This window comes from Ambystoma mexicanum, chromosome 1q (assembly GCF_040938575.1).
Source record: "Ambystoma mexicanum isolate Mex_15411 chromosome 1q, UKY_AmexF1_1, whole genome shotgun sequence".
Classification (NCBI taxonomy): Eukaryota; Metazoa; Chordata; class Amphibia; order Caudata; family Ambystomatidae; genus Ambystoma; species Ambystoma mexicanum.
Window position 1 is genome coordinate 444,991,797 of NC_090922.1, and position 18,278 is coordinate 445,010,074.

Consider the following 18,278-nt stretch of genomic DNA (forward strand, 5'->3'; position numbering starts at 1 on the left):
TTTTTTCTTGAAACCCAAAGATTCACAAATAATTGTTCCCCCTGTACAAAAGAGCTGTGAAATAACGTGGTGACGTGCCTAAATTACATACTGTGCTCAAATCCCAGCTTCATTGCCAAAGTGTGATACTGCGTAACTCATTTAATTACCATACGGTACATCCCAAAATTGATAGGTGATTCACTTCACATGCACACTACACATAATGGTGTCACTTGTGGTTTACAGCGGTTGGCCTCTTTTTGTGGGGCAAACGGGGCAGTTGATTGTGCTGCCTGTGCTTATTTGTTGTCCCAGTCCCATCCCGAATATTGCTGACGTCACTCCTCCAGAAGGGTACGTATTGAACTTATGGCCGGACTGAATATTAAAAATACTACATTGCCCAGGCTCCTTCGGTGGGAAAACCGAGCCAGCACAAAGCCTGTTAAGAAGAAAGTACCTTGGATTTTAGAAGCAAACATACAGCAGTACATTAAGCAATAAAAACGTATTACAAATGTGAAAACGAGGTTAGGCTCTCTTTTTCATTTAACGAAATCTCACACTCAATGTAACTACATTTTAAGACAACATAATAATGATACCTTTTAAGGGAGCCAAAATAATTCACAGAAGGAATGACTTTTCTACGGCCCTAGGTTAAAACCTGCCGGCGCATGCGTTGTGTGTTGTACAGTAGGCGGGAACAAGTCGGATTTGGGAGGGAACACCTCACGCGACGTCATTATCCGTCTATCAGCCCATCTCCTGCTTTGGCAGGACAGCGCGCGCGCGCCCCCGCACCGCAGACAGTTAGTTGCTCGTGAGTGCAGCAACGCGCTCACAAGCACACGCCGTTCATGAACCAGAAGCAGCTAGGCGAGGTCGGCAGTCTCGCGCGTCCAAGGGTTGTGAGGTGCGCGTAACCGCTCCACGTGACGTCAGAACAGTCTTGGCAGATCCTGGACCGTGCAGCGGCTACGGGTCCCCGGCGGCGCGCGCTCACCCTCTCCCCGCCTCCGCCTCTCCTTCGCTCCATTGTGATCAGCCAAACGATGCGCTCGCTCGCAGCCGCCGCCGCCGCCCATTAAAGACCCCCTGCCCGGCCGCCGCCCGCCCCCCTCGGATGCTGCCCGGACCGCGCGCGCTATAGAGAGCGGCAGAGCCCCAGCCGGACCCGGGAGGCGTCGGTGCATTGCAGCCCCCGGTGCATCGCTTCAGGAGCCGCTAAGAGAGGACCCCCACCCGCCCTCCGCTCGCCATGGGATGCACATTGAGCGCCGAGGAGAGAGCCGCGCTGGAGCGGAGCAAGCAGATTGAGAAGAATCTCAAGGAGGATGGCCTCAGCGCCGCCAAGGATGTCAAGCTATTGCTGCTGGGTGAGAGCCATCTCCGACAAGAGCTTGGGGACCTCGCCATATCAGGAGACCCACCCCATGCCAATGGATAGGATTCTCCCCTCCCTTTTTCCAGTAATGCATTCAGCATCACCTCCTGCCAGAGCGTTGGGGACCACCCGTTTCCACCAGTGTAGTGGTACCACCTCCATTCAGTGGAATGAGGACCTCTTCGTTTGAGTGTATGCGTACCAGTGCGATCCATTCCGTGGGACCCCTCTATCCCGTGCATTAGACGACCCTGAAGTTATTAGGGACCCCCACCCGAAGACATTACTCGAGGCCGTTGCATCACTTTCCTTCACTCACTGATGGTTCCCTCACACCACGTATGCTGCATATGCCCCCTACCCAGCCAGTGAACTGGCTTATTCCAAACTACTGTTTGAGGTCACCCGAAATTGGTGAATATGTCCACTGTGCTCTACTCTGCGTGGAAAACCACCATTTGGTGCGTTTGGGCCCTGTGCAATTACTGTCAACCAGCACCGAGTTCACCGGACATCCCAATGTGCAGGTGCCTTTACTCATTACAGGGCTTGGGGCACCTGCCTTCCTCTACCTGCACTCTCTCTGTTGATCACCTTCCCAAATGACCCCTTTTCCAAAGCCAACTCGTCTAGTTGGGGCATGGTCCTTGGGTAGATTTCGGACATGCCCATACGCAAGATCATTACCCTCATGCTCCCTGCCTAGTCCCTTAATCATACTCTTTTTCTGCATGGTCACTGCCCCCCCACTGCCTTGTCTTGGACCCCGACTGTCAGATACTGCATGGGATGATCTTGTATGTGATCCTTCAACTGCCCCATACAAAACACCTTCAACCTGCTATGCTATGTCTAGTGGACTGACGTACACATGCCCCCCATCTCATTCCAGATTCTTTCCTTCCACCTGCGATCCTTTACATGCACTTAGCCCTTGTAACAGAGGCCAACTTCTTCCTAACCTTTCTGTAATGTATAGTGATTGCACTCTTATCTGTACAGGAACCATGGCTTGGCCCTCACTTGTTCCCTCTCCACCAACAGCCTCCCAGAACGTTACCTATTGCCTTATTTGCTATTTGCAGAGTGCATCATTTGTGCCTGTTTAATATTTGTCAAGCTTAACCTCTGGGTTACTCCCACTATGTCATGTAAATTGGTCATGTTTCTTGTCCTTGCTGCCTACAGTGCTGCAAGAATCGAGTGAGGTCCGACCAGAGCTTGAGCCTTCTCAACCAGTTCTATGCTTGCTTTATCCCCTCTACAGGGGAATTGGTTGCTCCCTTGATGGCCACTTACCCCTACATTTAACCCAGTATTAAGGATCCCTGTGCTAGCACCGTGCATTAGTGTACATTGCATGCAATGCTGGATCAGTATCTCCACCCACTTTTGTACACTGTTCTGCTCGTATTTGAGGTATATTGTGATTTTATAGCTTTCTATCTTCAGTGATCATGGTGTGCATTTGCAGGGAGGATTTGTTTTTGCTGGCAAAGCTTGAGACCCGCACAAACGTGGATTCCTTCAGGGTGTTGCCACTCGCACAGGATTTGCTGACCTGCAAGGCCCCGATTTTTCTCTATCATTGTACCTTTCTCTTGTCTACAGTATACCTGCTGTACCAGAGCGTCAATTCAGCAAGAACACCATATTTTACCATGTAGTGCTATTTTTCTTTTGAGTGTGAGACCCACGTTGAATGCCTAAAACTGGAATCGTGCTGATCGGCAGCTCCAGAGTTTTTGTGTGCATTGGGATAATTCAAGCAATATATACAGGAATCTCCAATAGACATCCTTAAATCCATAATTCTCTCAGGTGCATGGTGATTGGTCATGGCGGGTGGAGCAGAGCCCTTTGTTTTAAAGGTACTTTACCAGACCATGGGCCCTTTCTGTACTTTGGTACATGAGCAGCATCTCTTGTTATATATATCCTGGATTTCAATGATCTCCCTGGCTATGATCTAAATACATGTAATGGCTGCACCCCTCTCTAGATGAATACTGAAGCAGGTCATCAGCTCGCCCCACAATCATTTCTTTTCTGATTCTGCATGCATGCCTTTGATGTCAGAACTTCCCACCAGCGACCTACTCATTCTTGCCTAATCTATAATGCCTTCTTTGTGGTATTACTGCAGTGGATCCAACTATTTTGGCCTCTGCTCGCTCTTTGTTGTTGTTGATATTCAATGGAGGATTCCTGCAGTGGGCCTGCAAGTCTCTCCAAATACTTTAGTTTGTGTTTCCTTCTTTTCTGTTTGGGAAGAGTGATGGTCTTTCGAAATATCTACCAATATGCAGCCATCATTGAGGAGCGGGGGCGGGGGGTGTCTACTAATCTGTAACCATCATTGGCACATTTGTCCTCTTGGGAAGCATGAAGATCCATCAATATCTACATTTGTGTTGCACCACTGTAATCCTAGTCTGTACATGGAGTGGTAGGGATCCTCATTGGCACCATTCCCTACAGAACCCAGCCGTCATGTAGTCTTCAACAGCCTCTATCTTGACACTCAACCTATCTCCTTTTCTTTTTCCTCCCTTCCAGGGGCTGGAGAATCCGGAAAAAGCACCATCGTCAAACAGATGAAGTGAGTACTTTTACCCCCTCCTCCCCTGGTCAGGAATGCGAGGGGCGGGCGGTTTACACATGACATGGGATCCGCCATATTTAGCACAATGGTCATAATAAATAAAAAATATATATGCCTTTTTTGTTTGTTTTGTTGCTAGTACGTGTTTTGCCTGCACTTGCCCGTGTTTAAGGCGTATATGGCAAAACCAGTTTACACTTGGAAAGGGATACAGCCTACCCAGGACTTTAATTGCTCGTGTACAGATGCCTGCCTTTCATGGAATTATTGAGCCGAATCCTACGATTATGCCGCTCTGTGTACATTTGTCATCTGCTCGGGATTTGCACGCCGATTTCCAGGTCGGGAAGGGGCGGGGTTTTTGGATTGGACTGGTCCGCTGTCTGTATCGTGTTGCTTTTTGGTAATTTTGATTTGTCTTAGCTCTGTGTGTAGTGCTGACGGCGCCTCCGTCATCCTAGCGTTTGCCCTGGGTTCCGACCACAGCTCTCTTGCTGGAAAATAACATGGAGGGCGCCGAGCCCTTCTTTCTTCCTCCCTCGCGGTCGGGGTTTTATAGGTGGGGGATTTATATCGCCCTGGTCCATGGGGGCGATGCCGCGATAGGCGTTGTGTGCGTGCGTTTCTTGCTGGAGAGAGGTCGGGTGGGTCCCAGTGCCTTTTGTGGCCGTGATGAGGCGTCTGCTGTTCATGGCACTGGTGCTGAAGTGGAGGTTGTGTGATTTCCTTTCTTTCCATGGGAGGAAGCGAGGGGAGGAGGGAGCAGGGGGCTGGATGTGAACGGCACAGATGCAGGCAGGGCAGAGCCATTAAACATTGCCACTGCCTATTAAGCTTAATGTCAGGATTGTCTCTCCCTGGTCATTTCCACTCCGAGCTGTTGGGCTTGGCTCTTGTTCATATTTTTTAAACCTGCTTGTTGTAATGCGGTGTTTGAGGATGGGCGCGCTGCAATTAAAAGCCCCTTTTTACCCGAGATTTTAGCCGTATTTTTTACTCGTCCTCCGTGTTTGGCTGCTGATCAGACATTTTAAAATTGCTCCAATAAAAAAATGCAACCGGGCACTTTGTTGTGTAAAAAGCTGCTTTCGCTTCGTTGTACATTGCATTTTCTTGTGTATATTTTCTCACTTTCCAGCACTGCTGCCCCTGATCCGATCCTCGTGCATTTGGTGCAGAGGAGCGGCAGACTCCATTAGCATTGCCCGGCTGATGTTTGTTCTCCAGGTAGCCAGGCTTGCTTTGACACCTTCGCGCACACACACCGTACCTAATTAGTGGTTGTTCGGCACAAACACAACGCAGAAATAAAATCATTACTGATCAGGGTGACAGGATGGCTGAAGTAATTGCACCCCACGGGGCGGGGGGTGGAGCATGTTCGTGGAAAATGTGGATGCATTAATCGCGACAGGAGACATGCACTGGGCGCCGGGCGCCATGATGGAGCAGGCTTCTGGCACAGCCCCTTGCAAAGGGCGCGGTGGGCCTCGGAGGGTTTCTCGAGGAAGCTCCGAGTGCTGCTGCCCGTGCATCTTGTAATGGCTTGAAGCGGAGCCGAGTGTTTCCTTTCGACACTTACAGTAATGTGTATTCACAACACAATGACACTGCCGAGCGCTCTACCCTTTTCTGTTATTTAAGATTGGTTTGTATTTTATTGTTTGGTGTCCCTGACGGTTCCTTTTTTATCGTGGTATTCAAATGTACTTTGTGAGATGGTTGTGTGCGCGTGCACATGCACACTACAAAAAATGTGCTTGTATTCTTTGTGGGAAGTTTTCATTCTGTGTTTCAAACAGTCATGCATTCTGTTACCCGGTGTGTGCCTAATTGACGTGTTTCGCATTGCAGTATAATTACTGTTATTGTTGATCTATTGTGCTCTCCTCTACTTGTTCATTGTGTGAAATCCGTGCATCCGTGTTGTTCCTAGTTATGTGACATACCTCTGCCCAGAGGATTGTTCCCCTTCTTTATGAACTGCGCCCTGTGTTCATATTTGTTTTCTGTGCATATGGGGGTGCAGCAGCATGTTTCATTTGTGCCGGGAAGAAACGTACATGGCGTGCAGATGTGTTTTCCTAGTATGCACAACTCTGGCTTTCTTACACGTCACCACCTCTTCGGTGCATATAGTAATTTCCTGTAATGTTAGTGCCCCGATTGTGTATGTGAGATAAATGCATAACAGATGGGTGTCTTCCGAGCTTGCTTAATGTGTGTGTTTACCTCCCTGGGCATGTGGTACTTTGATGTGGTATGCGTGTGTGGTAAGTGTATATATCTGGGCAGCATCGTCACAATGTCTGCTTTTTTTTTTTTAAATCAACGTTGGGCCCACTATTTCTTTGTTATTCGGTGTCCGTACATTGAGGTGAATCTATGCCGGGACGCTTCTTAATACGAAGTGGTCTCTGATCTGTCAAGCGTGCAACATAAGTTATATTACTTTATACTTTGGCTTGATTTTCGGTGCCTTTGCTATGGGCATATTGTGCGATTAATGCTCTTCTGATATAATGGGCGTTACTTAATGGTATCGATTTGGTATAAAATGTGATTGTATTTCGAGGGGCCAAAATAAGTGTGTCACAAGAATTCCGGGCACATAAAGGCAGACGGGTGCCCGCACTCTGAGGACGACTACAGCCTCTCGGGTACGTTGAGAATGTCAACGCCCCTACCTGCCCGTTGTAGTTACACGGCCTGGGGCCTAGCTGCGGCCGAACTGTGTGTCGCCAGCCGGCTCAGTGGGTTTACCCCCGCCGCGATATGCCCGCCTGGCAGACTCGGCCAGCCTGGCAAGCCCCAGCTACCGCCCCTTTCAGGCACTCCAGGTGTTGGACAGCGCACGCGGCCCAGGTACAGCTCACTGTGTCCCACCCCGTCTTCCCGGCTGTTTCCGGAAGCCACTTTAATAATCTCTGAGTGCCATTGCGCAGACTCTGTACGCATCGTAAAGGGTTTGGCAGGCACGTATTAACTGTACAGCTTTTAGAAGATTGTCCGAAAATGACCGCACTTGTTCTGATCACATCGGAAGGTCGGGGGAAACCACTGTTTACTGTTGTAGACCAACACGGCATCTGTGCTGTTTAACTTACTTGCAAACGAGTAGCTTCTCAGTACTGTGCATCGACGTGAGCACATTTCACTAACCGGCGATTTAATGGGCCAATCGTCCACAGGAGTACGGTCCAAAACGCGATCACATTTTTAATGTATGGAACAATTAATTGAGTGGCATTTATTTTCCTTGGTTATCAGATGATTGAAATAAAGGTAAGGGTGGGTACACGTTGCAACAGAGCTGTAATTGGGGATGAGACGTGGTCAGTGGGCTGTGATGGGGTGTTTACAGTGCTTGAAAAGGGTGCTCTTTGAAGCAGAGGATCTTTGTTAATTGCATAAGCCTGGATGCAAATGTAATTTCGCTGATTATGCGGCTGCACAACCTGGAGCATAGATCGAGACTGCATGTTTTCTGTTTTTGCATTTTTACTGATCTAATCCAAGTCCTGGCCTCTTGTGGCGTGCTGCCTGTGCTGGCTACGAGAGATTGACCTTGTTGGCTGAGTAGTTTGATTGTGGGCGTAATGAGGGGACAGTATCTGAGGCCTTTGATGAGGCAGTCCCCATGCTCCAGATAAGGCCAATAAGCAGGGTGTTCCCACGGCCAGGTGATAAAGGACGATGGCATGTCCCTTGGAACAGAAGTCCTTGTCTAGAAGGAAGGTCTTCATTTTCTGCAATTGAGAATTGGTACCAAGCTGCCTGGGTTCCCTTTGCTAAGTGCACTTTTAAGAAGATATGGCTGTCAGTGGGTCATGTTAAACATAAAGTTAACGGATACGGTTCTAATTTCACACAGTGCTTGCAACCCCCGGGCCCAATATCAGTTTTACTTTGGTAGTAGTCTTTAGGGAGGTTGTTAGATGAATTGGGTCATAAATGGGTTTGTACTCTTGCTCAAGCAAGTTTCTTTTAGTGGTTTGATCCACACTTTAGGTCATGATATAATGAATGTGACAAGGGGACACTCGCGTTTGTAGGGAAAAATATATATATGCACACAGTGGGGCAACCTTTTGTGTGTGTGTGTGTATATATATATATATACACACACAGGTGACAATATTTCCAGTGCTGTCTGTAAAATGGTGCATGTCACCATAAGCACACTTCATATTTGATGTAATGCTGCCATCCAAAGTCTAGCCGATTTACTATGAAGATTGTTTGCAGTAAATGGAAAATGAAAGTTTCTAACATCCCCATACCCGCCAGCAGGGTCCAGATTCAAATGATACTCCCCTGCATAAAATCTCCTCACCAATGCAAGTGGGTTAGCAGGTTTTGCGAGTCCTGGTCTTGGGATTTCGAGCAATTTTTTTCTGTTTGTGTATGGAGATCAATGAAAGACCAAATAGCCCGATTTCCATTACTTGGTCACAATGGTTTCATGCTAAATCGCCATCGGACCCATTTCAAATGTAAGATGTGGGCTTTATGTTCCCAAAATGCTCTTGGCTATTATGCAAATCGCCAGGATTTGGTTCTCTGAAGAGATAGGATGCTGCTCGACTTGGGATGGTGGTGCTCCGCACGAAGGAGCGCGATTCCGAGTGTACATATTTTTTTCCCCCTCCATTTCCAGAACTGCGTGGATGGCCCTTTTTTCACCACAAGGTTTCAGTTCACTGACCCTTCCTGTTCGTTGAGTTTAACAGACATATGTTTCACGTCTCAGACAGCGCTTTTTCAAGGCTAGTCACTAGAAGTCAGTATAATGTGGTTACTGATAAAGCAAACAAGGCTTAAACATAACAATGGCTGTGGTTTTAGTCGGATTTCCATATAAAAGACAAAGTATACAAATAAATTGTAGCACATCAAGAGTAAATGATTAATGAAAGTTAGCTGGGCAGTGAAGGGTAATTATTATGTCTTCAAATAAGCCAAAGAACAGACTACGTTGTTGCAAAACTAAGTAAATGCATGCAATAATGGTCATGTTATATATTTTCAAAAATATGCTTTATGAAAGGTAACGGGCAATCTACAGATTCTGTTGTATGCCAACTTTAAGATAAGTGGGCATAGTATAAAACCTATTAATATACCAGCCTATAAATGTATGGGGGAGAATTGGAATCTAAAAGAAGCCACCATATTAGAATGGCTTTAATTGTAAGCAGGGGGTGGGGGTACAGTTTTTCATTATAAAGGCTGAAGAGGGGGAAAATACACACTAATGTACTGAAGAGAGAGAATACATGTAAGTAAGGTGTATGTGAATCAGGGTGCAACATTTGTAGTGACCATTGGCTTGTGATATTTGACTTCCTCTGAGTAAACAGTGGTGTGCTGCGTGTGTATATAACTGAGATGGCAGGCAAGCGAATTGCATGGCTGGCAACTTGAATTTTTGCCCCCGTGTGGATAGTATACCATGTAATGGGTCCTCTAGGAGTTGGATATGTGTAAATGGCAGAAGTGTGTAGAGCTGTAAATCACACTGACGGATAAATCGGGGGCCATGTTGGAATGGCAGTAAAACATGGAACTACGGATTCTGCAGTATGGTGGATGATGGAGCTAAAAATTGTGGCGTGGCATGTGATGTGACCTGTGTAATGGGAAAGATGAATTATGTTCTGCAATTTGAGATCTGGTCTATGTCGCAGGGAGATGTAAATGATTTAGAGTGAAAACCGGAAGGCATACTTGATGTGAAGGAGGCGGCAACAGGACCGTGACATGCGCTGATACTTATTAGAGCCACTGTTAATGCAAATTCCAGATGGAAATGTTACAGATTGGACTAATGTGCGAAAAAAGCTTAAATCTAGAATGCCAAATCATATAAGAATATTATAATCTGTTTATGTATGGTACAGGCCTGGGTACCTGTCTTTGTGGCTTATACATAAGCTAGATCTGTATTACTGCATTGGGAGTGTACATAATAAGCTTCAACTGTTTCAAGGGGAACAGTAGAAATCTCCAAAAAATGCAGGATTTGAAGGAGGCATTAAATAACTTGTACGAGTAGATCAAATGAGTTAAATGCAGGAAAACTGCCTCGGCCTCGTTCAAGCCATTTTCCGTGACTTGTAGTCTGACTATCCAATGTGTTCTTTGCTTGTGGAGAGTCCTCGCTTACCGCTGCTTTCAGATGGTGTATCTGCTGGATGCATGTTCAGTTGGTTGGCATTTCGATGCTTGTGTTCTGGAGACTCGATGGTATTCATCATAGTTCCATATTGTCAATGTTTATTTCTTGTATATGTTTATTTATTTAATATGCGCTGGAACCCGCAAGCATCAGAGCGCAGAAGAAGAGAGGGGATTGCTGAGGTCAATTTAAATAGCAACATATGAGAGAACAATTATTAAAACGGGACCGTTTTTAATCGCTTCCTGAAAGTCGTTAAATTGCTGTCAACACCTAGGTCCTTGGAGTTTATTCCAGGCCAGAGCTGCCTGAACTGGAAAAGATCTGCCAGTACCTCTGGCCCGTTTGCTCTTTGAACCGATCAAGCGTATCGCATCGCTGGACCTAGTGGTTCTCCCAGGGTGTATAGGTACTTGTCCATAAAGACATTTGTGCACAGTGGTATTAACTTTGAAGCAGATTCTGGCCTCTACTGAAAGCCAGTGCAAGTTGCTCCTGTGGGCTGAGATGGGCTCATGCCTATGTATGCTTTTCACAATGCACACTGCATAATTTGAAGAATCTGTCGTTTCCCAAAGATGCCCTTACTTGCACCAATTAACGTGCTGCAATAATCGATCCTAGGCATAATCAATGCTTGGACCAACGTGCTACAGTTAGCTTCTGAAACATAAGGTTTCACGAGTCGTAATAGTCTAAGATGATATTGAGTTTGGCTAATGACATTTTGAACATGTGCGTGTAAACTTAACCTTAGCAACTGTGCTCTCAAGGTGATTATCAATGGAAAAGCTGGAATACTGGCTATCACGCTTAGAACGTGCTTGAGATGAACCCAAAATCAATAGCTCAGTTTTCTGTTTGCAGGTCCAGCAGGGCACTTTCCGTACCATGAAAGGACCTAAACCCAGATTGCCTAGGATGATGAGCTTCAGAGTTTGCCAGGTGTTCCTGAAGTTGTAACGTAGCCTGTTGTCGATAATTTTCACCAAGAAAGGCACGTTCGTGATGGGCTCATAGTTTGTTTAGACTTTGTGATCCAGTCCTGGTTTCTTGATTAAGTTATCACTGACACATTACTTAAGTCCGGTATTTGGTTATCCCTAAAAGTCGTGTTGGTAAAGCTGACAAGAGAAGGGAGAAAAAGCTCACTATTTTCCATTATGCGTTTTGATGGAAGAACCTCGCCATCACATGTGGTAGGTCTCGTTTTGTTTAGGGCCAGAATTTCTTTAGAAATGGCTTTGAATGTAAAGGTAGATTTACCCGACTGGCTCATATCCTCCGTAGCCTGTGACCTGTCTTAATGATCGAAAATACCCAAGCTGCACTTAATTTGAGAATGTGCTACTGCAATTTTCTCGGTGAAGGCCTTCTGAACTGCTTCACAATCTACAGCTTTTGGAGTACATTGAAGGAGCCTTGCTTTTGGATTTTCTAAGTCCTGGAGAATCTCAGTTTCTTCGAGTCACTTTTTAATGTAACAACTTGGCTGCCAAAATAACGTTTTTGGGCCAGCAGAATCTCTGTGCAGTACAATTTATTCAGGGACTTCCACGTCTCCTTATTTGCCTGTGACTGGGCTTTTTCCCAGCTTCTTTCGGCTCTCCTTTTTTCTTGTTTTCGGGCGGTCAGGGCAGAGTAGTACCACTTCTGACTATTTGTCTTTTCTCTAAGAGTCTTAGTCCTAATAGGTGCCACCCTGTCCAGGAAGCTGGTTAAAACCTTCCCATGTTCCAAGACCAGGGACTGCGGTAAGTCGCCATCAGAGGTGGCTAGTGCTCCTTACTTAAGCCTAATTTGTGCAAAGGATTATATATCTGCAGTTTATTAATGGGTAATAACCCTTGTGAGTAAGGACCCTTTCTCCTGATCCAACATAGTTGGTAGCATTGGTTATGTCCATCGGAGAATAACTTCTCATTAGATCTCCTTTTGATGTTCCTAATTTCACTGTGGTAAGTCAAATCATCACTGAAACGTCAATTTTGCCCCAAATGCCACTATGTATGTTTGATATTGGTCTTATTGTGGGGTTTACTTTTAGTTCACAATGCAGCCTTTAATTCTGTAGTTTGGTTTCATGTTTGTCATTTTGTAAGGATGGCTCTGAAACTTGAAATGAGATATTAGTTGAGCTGTAAGTCAGGGGTAGTTGGATGTGGAAGTTATGAGTAGTGAAAACATTGACATCCATTTGTACCTCGTTTGTGGAGTTGTCATTTAGGATGACATGTCCTAATTTCATAAATGTATGCATTGCCTGTAGGGTGACGTGTGCCACATTTTTTTTTCATTTTTTTTGGTGTCCTACCAGGCATTTCGGATCTCCTAGCGGGCCATAATGAGCTTAGCCAGTGGTGGTGCATGTTGAGGCCCCAATGGTATTGCCTTATGTTGTCTATTTAGTTAATTGTGGAAAGTGTTGCTCATTATGAAATTTGCTTTTGCACAATTTATTCAGTGTTGGGCATAGTGTTGACTTCCTAAAGTGGAAATATTGTACTGTTTGTGTCCTAAATCAAGGTGTTTGACTCGTAAATGGTGGTGACATTGAGCGTGACAAGTAAGAATATGCATTTCCAACTAATGGAGTAACATTTGAGGACATTTATTGCATCCCTGATATATACTTCTTAAAATAGAAACGTTGGATTCAAGTTCACGTCCATTTATTTTGGATATTGGGTCAATCATTGAACCTAACCGGCTAATGATGTGCCCGAATAATGTACTTTTTCTGTGCGCTTTCAATAGAAAGTAAATGATAGCTACCATGGACATTTGACTTGCATTTCTTTCATCATTGGGCAGTAAGCCAGTTTGCACCATTGGTTCCGTTTTTTGGTTAGCTGGAGCTGTATACCCTTCGTAGGGTTGTCTTGAAGTTTTTTTTTTTTTATAGCAGTTTGGATCCGAACCGAAAGATCTCTTGTTGCTTGGTCTGACCTAATAACACTGTTGCTGTGATGCATCGGTTAGCCTCCTCTGTAATGAAGTGTGTCTGAGCATACATTCATTGAAACTGTGTTCCTCGGAATTCAGGCTATGCCTGCCTGCTCATGTTCCCAACTTTCTTACCATTGCTTCCATGAACACATCAATAATGTGCTTGGTGTGAAAAGCAAGTTCGTTTTTGTTAATGCGTCATTCCGGAATGGTAAGCATTGTGCAGATCCTTCAGGATTTATTTTCTAGAGAGTTACTTTTTCCCCTAGTGGCATTGTTAATTTGATGTTGCTTGTGTCTATAGTGGAAAGGGATGGGGGTTCAGTACGTGGGAGCCTTTAAAAGGGTGTGAGATTGGAGTGTGGAATAATTTCATTTTTTTTCCTTCTTAAATCTGAGTTCAGTGAAGATATTGATGGTGTTGGCCTCTATGAATGGCTAGTTAGTTACCCTTCTCCGTTACCTTCTCGTGACCTGTTTGTTTTTTACCAGATTTTTTTTATTAGACTTTTGGGCAGTTGTATGGGTCGTGTTACTTGTACAAATTCCTTTTTGGTGGGTTTCTATTTTTTCAATCAGTCTTCAGCCACTGCGTTTACTTCTGTACCCCAAGGTTCGAAATTAAGATTCAATGAGCATGAGCTAAAATGAGCTCCTGGGTGTTGGGCATAACCCAGTAGGCAGGAGCCATCGCCGGGGAACCACGAGCGAGTTCCCAGCGCACCCCAAATCTCACTTCCACGTGAGAGGCACACTTAAACCTTTCGTCCATTGTGTATGATTCGTTATGTTTAAATGTGTACTGGATGTACCCCCTATTCTTCTTTATAATCGTTCTCAAATCTTCAAAGTTAATGCCATTTATGCATTTTTGTAAGGAACCAACTGGCGTGGGGAGCCAAAAGTAGCTCCTGGTAGCTTTTGGTTTTAAGCTAAGCGGGCTCTCTTAGGCTAGGAACAGGAGCTAAATATCCCCCCTCAATTTTTCGCACCCGGGTACCCTATGGTATTGCATTCCTATCTGAGGAGCATTCCGGTGGCTTTATGTAACAATAGCCGTTTTACAGTTTTTGCTTCATACACACAAGATAAATGACAGTTGTTCGGTTTTACTTGGTTGAAGTGATGCTTCTCTTCACAGTAAGAGGTGCACCCTTCCAACACCCCTTTTACTACATGTTCTCTTACACTTAGATCTGATAAATTATAACTTTTACAAATATTGTTGGCATCATTATATGTTCACAACTGACCCATATCTGCCTCTGTTTATTTTTACAAATGTATGTTTAGTTTTCTTTATTTTTTCTGTTGCATATGTTTGTAATACAGTAAATTGGAATCTTGGTCTGACGTACATGGCACCTACAGAAATTGAGTCATTTAAAAAAAAGTTTTTTGTCCCCTTGTTATGTATCAATTTTCCATTGCCCATTTTATTCCTACATCTACTGTTTATATAGTCCTTTTGGTGTTCATTGTCCACAATCTATTCTGTATCTGTTGTGCACTTCGTCTTTATTTCTTTTCTTCTTCTTTTTCTTTCTATATCCATAGCATGTCTTTTCACAATTTCTAGTCTTTTTCTATTTTCTGTAGTCGTTAACCACATAGTCTATTTTCATTGTTCACATAGTCCTTTTTATGATTGTTTTTTATATCATTTGCTTACTTTTTTCCATACCTGTTAACCATATGACAGTGACACCATACACACATATTCAGAGTTTCAGCTCTGCATTTGCCATTGGCATGTGCAGCTCGTGGGTCTACTAATCACTTCAATGAGTTGTGAAGAAGGGTGTTAACTGCTATCTTGGTATGTGTATTCCAATGTGCAGATTCGTGTAACCCGGCCATACTCTACTGATGCAAACCTGGATTGAGCTACCCGAGTGGTCGCCACATCCAGCTTTGCTGTTTTCCCTCCTCCCTTGCCTCCAGCCCCCAAATCCAGCTTGTCCAGACCCCCTCCTCCTAATCCATCCTCCCTATACAAATATCCTAATCTCTTAAGGGCTCCTCCGCCTGGGCTGCACGGTTTCCTGTTGAAGCCATGGAAGTGGAAGAGGAGCTCGGAGTGGAGCTCCACCTTCCGTTTCCATGGCACCCCTGACTCTTCCCCGGCAGCTGCTGCGAATGAAGCAGTGCGGCCGGGTTTTGTTTTCTTTATATTGCTATTAGCACCTCAACAGTCTGCCTCTGGGTGCTAATATCAATATTCTGGCGTTAAGACCCTCGCTTTAATCAGGCCTGTAACTTGGACCCAGGCTATTACTGGCTGGTGAAGCCAGCAGAATGCTGGATTATTGTTAAGTAAAGTTTAGTTGCAGAGATAATAGTTTTTTGCTTTGTTTTATCATTGCTCCTGCATTTTACATTATTGGAATTTACCTTTTTTAAATTTGAATTGTCATTAATAAATGCATCTATATTTTTGAATTTTCAAAAGCATGGAATTTTATTGAAACCCTTTGATCCAAATGGAATGCATCACTTGCCGGAGTACTAGGTTGAACTCTGCTATTCACCACAACCCCTGCCTGTCTCCCACAAGTGTTAAGAAGTGGCACCATAACCATTTTGCTTTAAAATACAACTCCTCTTAGTAGGGGTGTACAGAAATTCAGCTTTAGGTATTTGTCCGAATTCCACCTGAATAAGAGATATTATAGATTAGGTGAACTTGAATCTCTGTCGCTCTTTAAAGGGCCGATTATTATTTTAATACAGAAATCCTGGGTGACAGAGGATGTAGTTGTGGAGGGGTTCAAGGTTTACTCCGACATGGCTTGCAAAATATACGAGCCCCCTCACGTTGGCACAGAGATTTTATGAAGGGCTAGCACCGTTTGCATGAAACCCGACCATGCTGGCGAGTATGGGGATGTCAAGCTTTTATTTGACATTGACTGCATACAAACTTTGCAGTAAATTGCAAATCAAGGTTTCACTGTGTATAGCTGGCCGTTGGGTGGCAGCATTGCACCAAATAGGCAGTGTCTTTGTGGTGACATGCACCATTTTACAGAAAGTACTGGTAAATATGTTGTCACCATTGGGCAAGTGTATTTCTCTTAGGTTGAGTATGTAAATGTAGGAACTCGCCCTGCATGTCTAGTGGGGTTTAGAATTCGCAAGGCCTGTTTGAGCCGGCGCTGAGAAGTGTGAGGGGGCGCTGTCATGGAGGGTTATGTATTTTGGTTAGTCGCTATTGGTGAGTGAACCTTTTCATCTAGAGCCCCCCTTTCCCTTTTTTGCAGGCAGTAAAAAGTTGCTGAGTGGACGGTTGCAATGTTTTGGTGGTTAATTTTCGCAGTAGCCGAATTTGCTAAGAAGTGCCTTTCAATTTTACTCTGTGATGGAGGGTCTGGTCAGTTGGGTGGCTGCTAATGATGTATTGCTTATTTGCGGGGGGGGAGGGATTTCAATGTTAATGATATTACTTTTGATCCTACTGAAGATGACTTGGCTGGCACTTTGCCCCATGTTATGAGGGATGGCAGAACTTGTAGGGAGGGGCTTAGGCTCAAAGTTTCTTTATGGATGGGGTTGCGCGCAGCTAATGGTCGCTTCCCAGAAGACATTACGAGGAATTTAACTTTTTTTTTCCCCTTTTTTTTTTCCCTCACTGACGTGCTCCACCATTGATTATTTCTGTGTCCCTGTAAAATTTTGGGATTGTGTCAGCAGGTTTAGGGTGTTGGATGACCTAGGCAGCAACCACTTCCTATTCGGATGAAACTTAGACTTCTGGGCAGTTCCTTTCCTGCAGGCTCTTTTAGTTCCCGGAAGGGGTCCACGGGTGTTCTGCTGTGTCGGCGGGAATGGCAATCGGTGGACCGTGAGAGTATGTTGAGGGATTTTGTCAGAAAGAACTGTCAGATTCTGTAATTTTTCTGGTAATACAGACCAGGGTGTTTTTCGGTCCGATTTTCTTTCGCTTTTTGATTGAATGGAGGCACTGCAGAATGTTTTCAACATGCTAAAGTCTGCTCTTCATGTGTTTAAAGCTTTTCATCTGGTGGTTTAGAAGGGGACAGGGGCGAACTGAGGCAGAACTCTCAATATGTTGAATTTGCAAACCGATGTCTCTGGTCTATCCTGTATTTTGCAAATTAAAACTGAGTTGGATCAATAGTTTAGCAAGTTGCTACAGTAAAATGTTATCTTCAGGGTCATAAATATTTGATGATTAACTCTCTTGAGCAATCTGCAAGTTACAGGTTTCGATCCCACCAATTCCCAGTCCAAGTAATCCAATTACTGGTATTAATATAACTGCACATTTCAATCTCGGTAAAATGGCCAGAAGGCAAAAGATGGGCAGGACCAAAAGGAGTTTTTTAAAGTATGAGTAGGCCCATCCCATTCACCCATTGCAGGGATGGTACATATGCATCCCCTACTTTTGGGCTAGTCTCGTTTTTTTTTTTTATCCCTGCCGAATGAGCAGCACCTATGCATGCACAAAAATATGATCTGAGCTACTATTGAACTGTTTAGTTTCCAGTAATTTCTTTTCATGCTTTATTGATGTGAACTACCTAATACTTGAAATTAGTGTTATGGTTGGATTTGTAGTGGTATGGTGTGAGTGCTCATATTTAGTTTCATGTTTTGAATTTGTAGTGTAATACAGTGATTGTTTGTACCTTAACTTTGTCAGTCCCACTCTTTGTAGGCTTTACTTTTTATTAGGTTAACCATAACCCGTTTTCTCAGTTTAAAAAAAAAATCAAATTTGTTTTTTGTGATCTATGACTGTATCTGAAAATGAGCCTTATGGTTTACATTTCGTACATGTACGCAATTTGCATCTTGCATACATCTTCAATATGGAAATTCACCTCAGTTCTGACTTTGGTGTGAATTTCTATACATTTAGTAGTATAAATGTATGTAATGTCCATTTCCTACATGTTCAGTTCATATGCAAGATGTCCGTTCATTTACTGCATGTATTTTAACCCATCCATAGGTCGGTGACTACGTTTGTGTGTGTTGTAAGACGTTAGTGTTTGGTGTGAAGTCGTATGAAATGCACATGTCCTAGAAGCCTCTAATACCTATGGGAAATCGCATAAAACAGAGTGCGAGTTTGTATACGTTTCAGAGGCATATAATAGTTTTACAGTTCGGACATATATGCAATTTACATCTCTTATGTTTCT

The 18,278-nt window shown here is 44.3% G+C and overlaps 1 protein-coding gene across 2 annotated transcripts in view; it reads left to right on the top strand.

Annotated features, from left to right (window-relative positions):
- Positions 1-1,019: 1,019 nt before the first annotated feature.
- Positions 1,020-18,278, top strand: part of GNAO1 (G protein subunit alpha o1) — a 1,372,168-nt gene continuing 1,354,909 nt past the window's right edge. Inside the window, exons 1-2 of one of the 2 annotated variants that reach the window (XM_069640205.1) lie at positions 1,020-1,361; positions 3,929-3,971. In XM_069640205.1, the coding sequence (XP_069496306.1) occupies positions 1,244-1,361; positions 3,929-3,971 (161 nt within the window). In that variant the 5' untranslated portion in view covers positions 1,020-1,243. The remainder of the gene's footprint in view (positions 1,362-3,928; positions 3,972-18,278) is intronic. The other variant, XM_069640215.1, reaches the window with a different exon arrangement.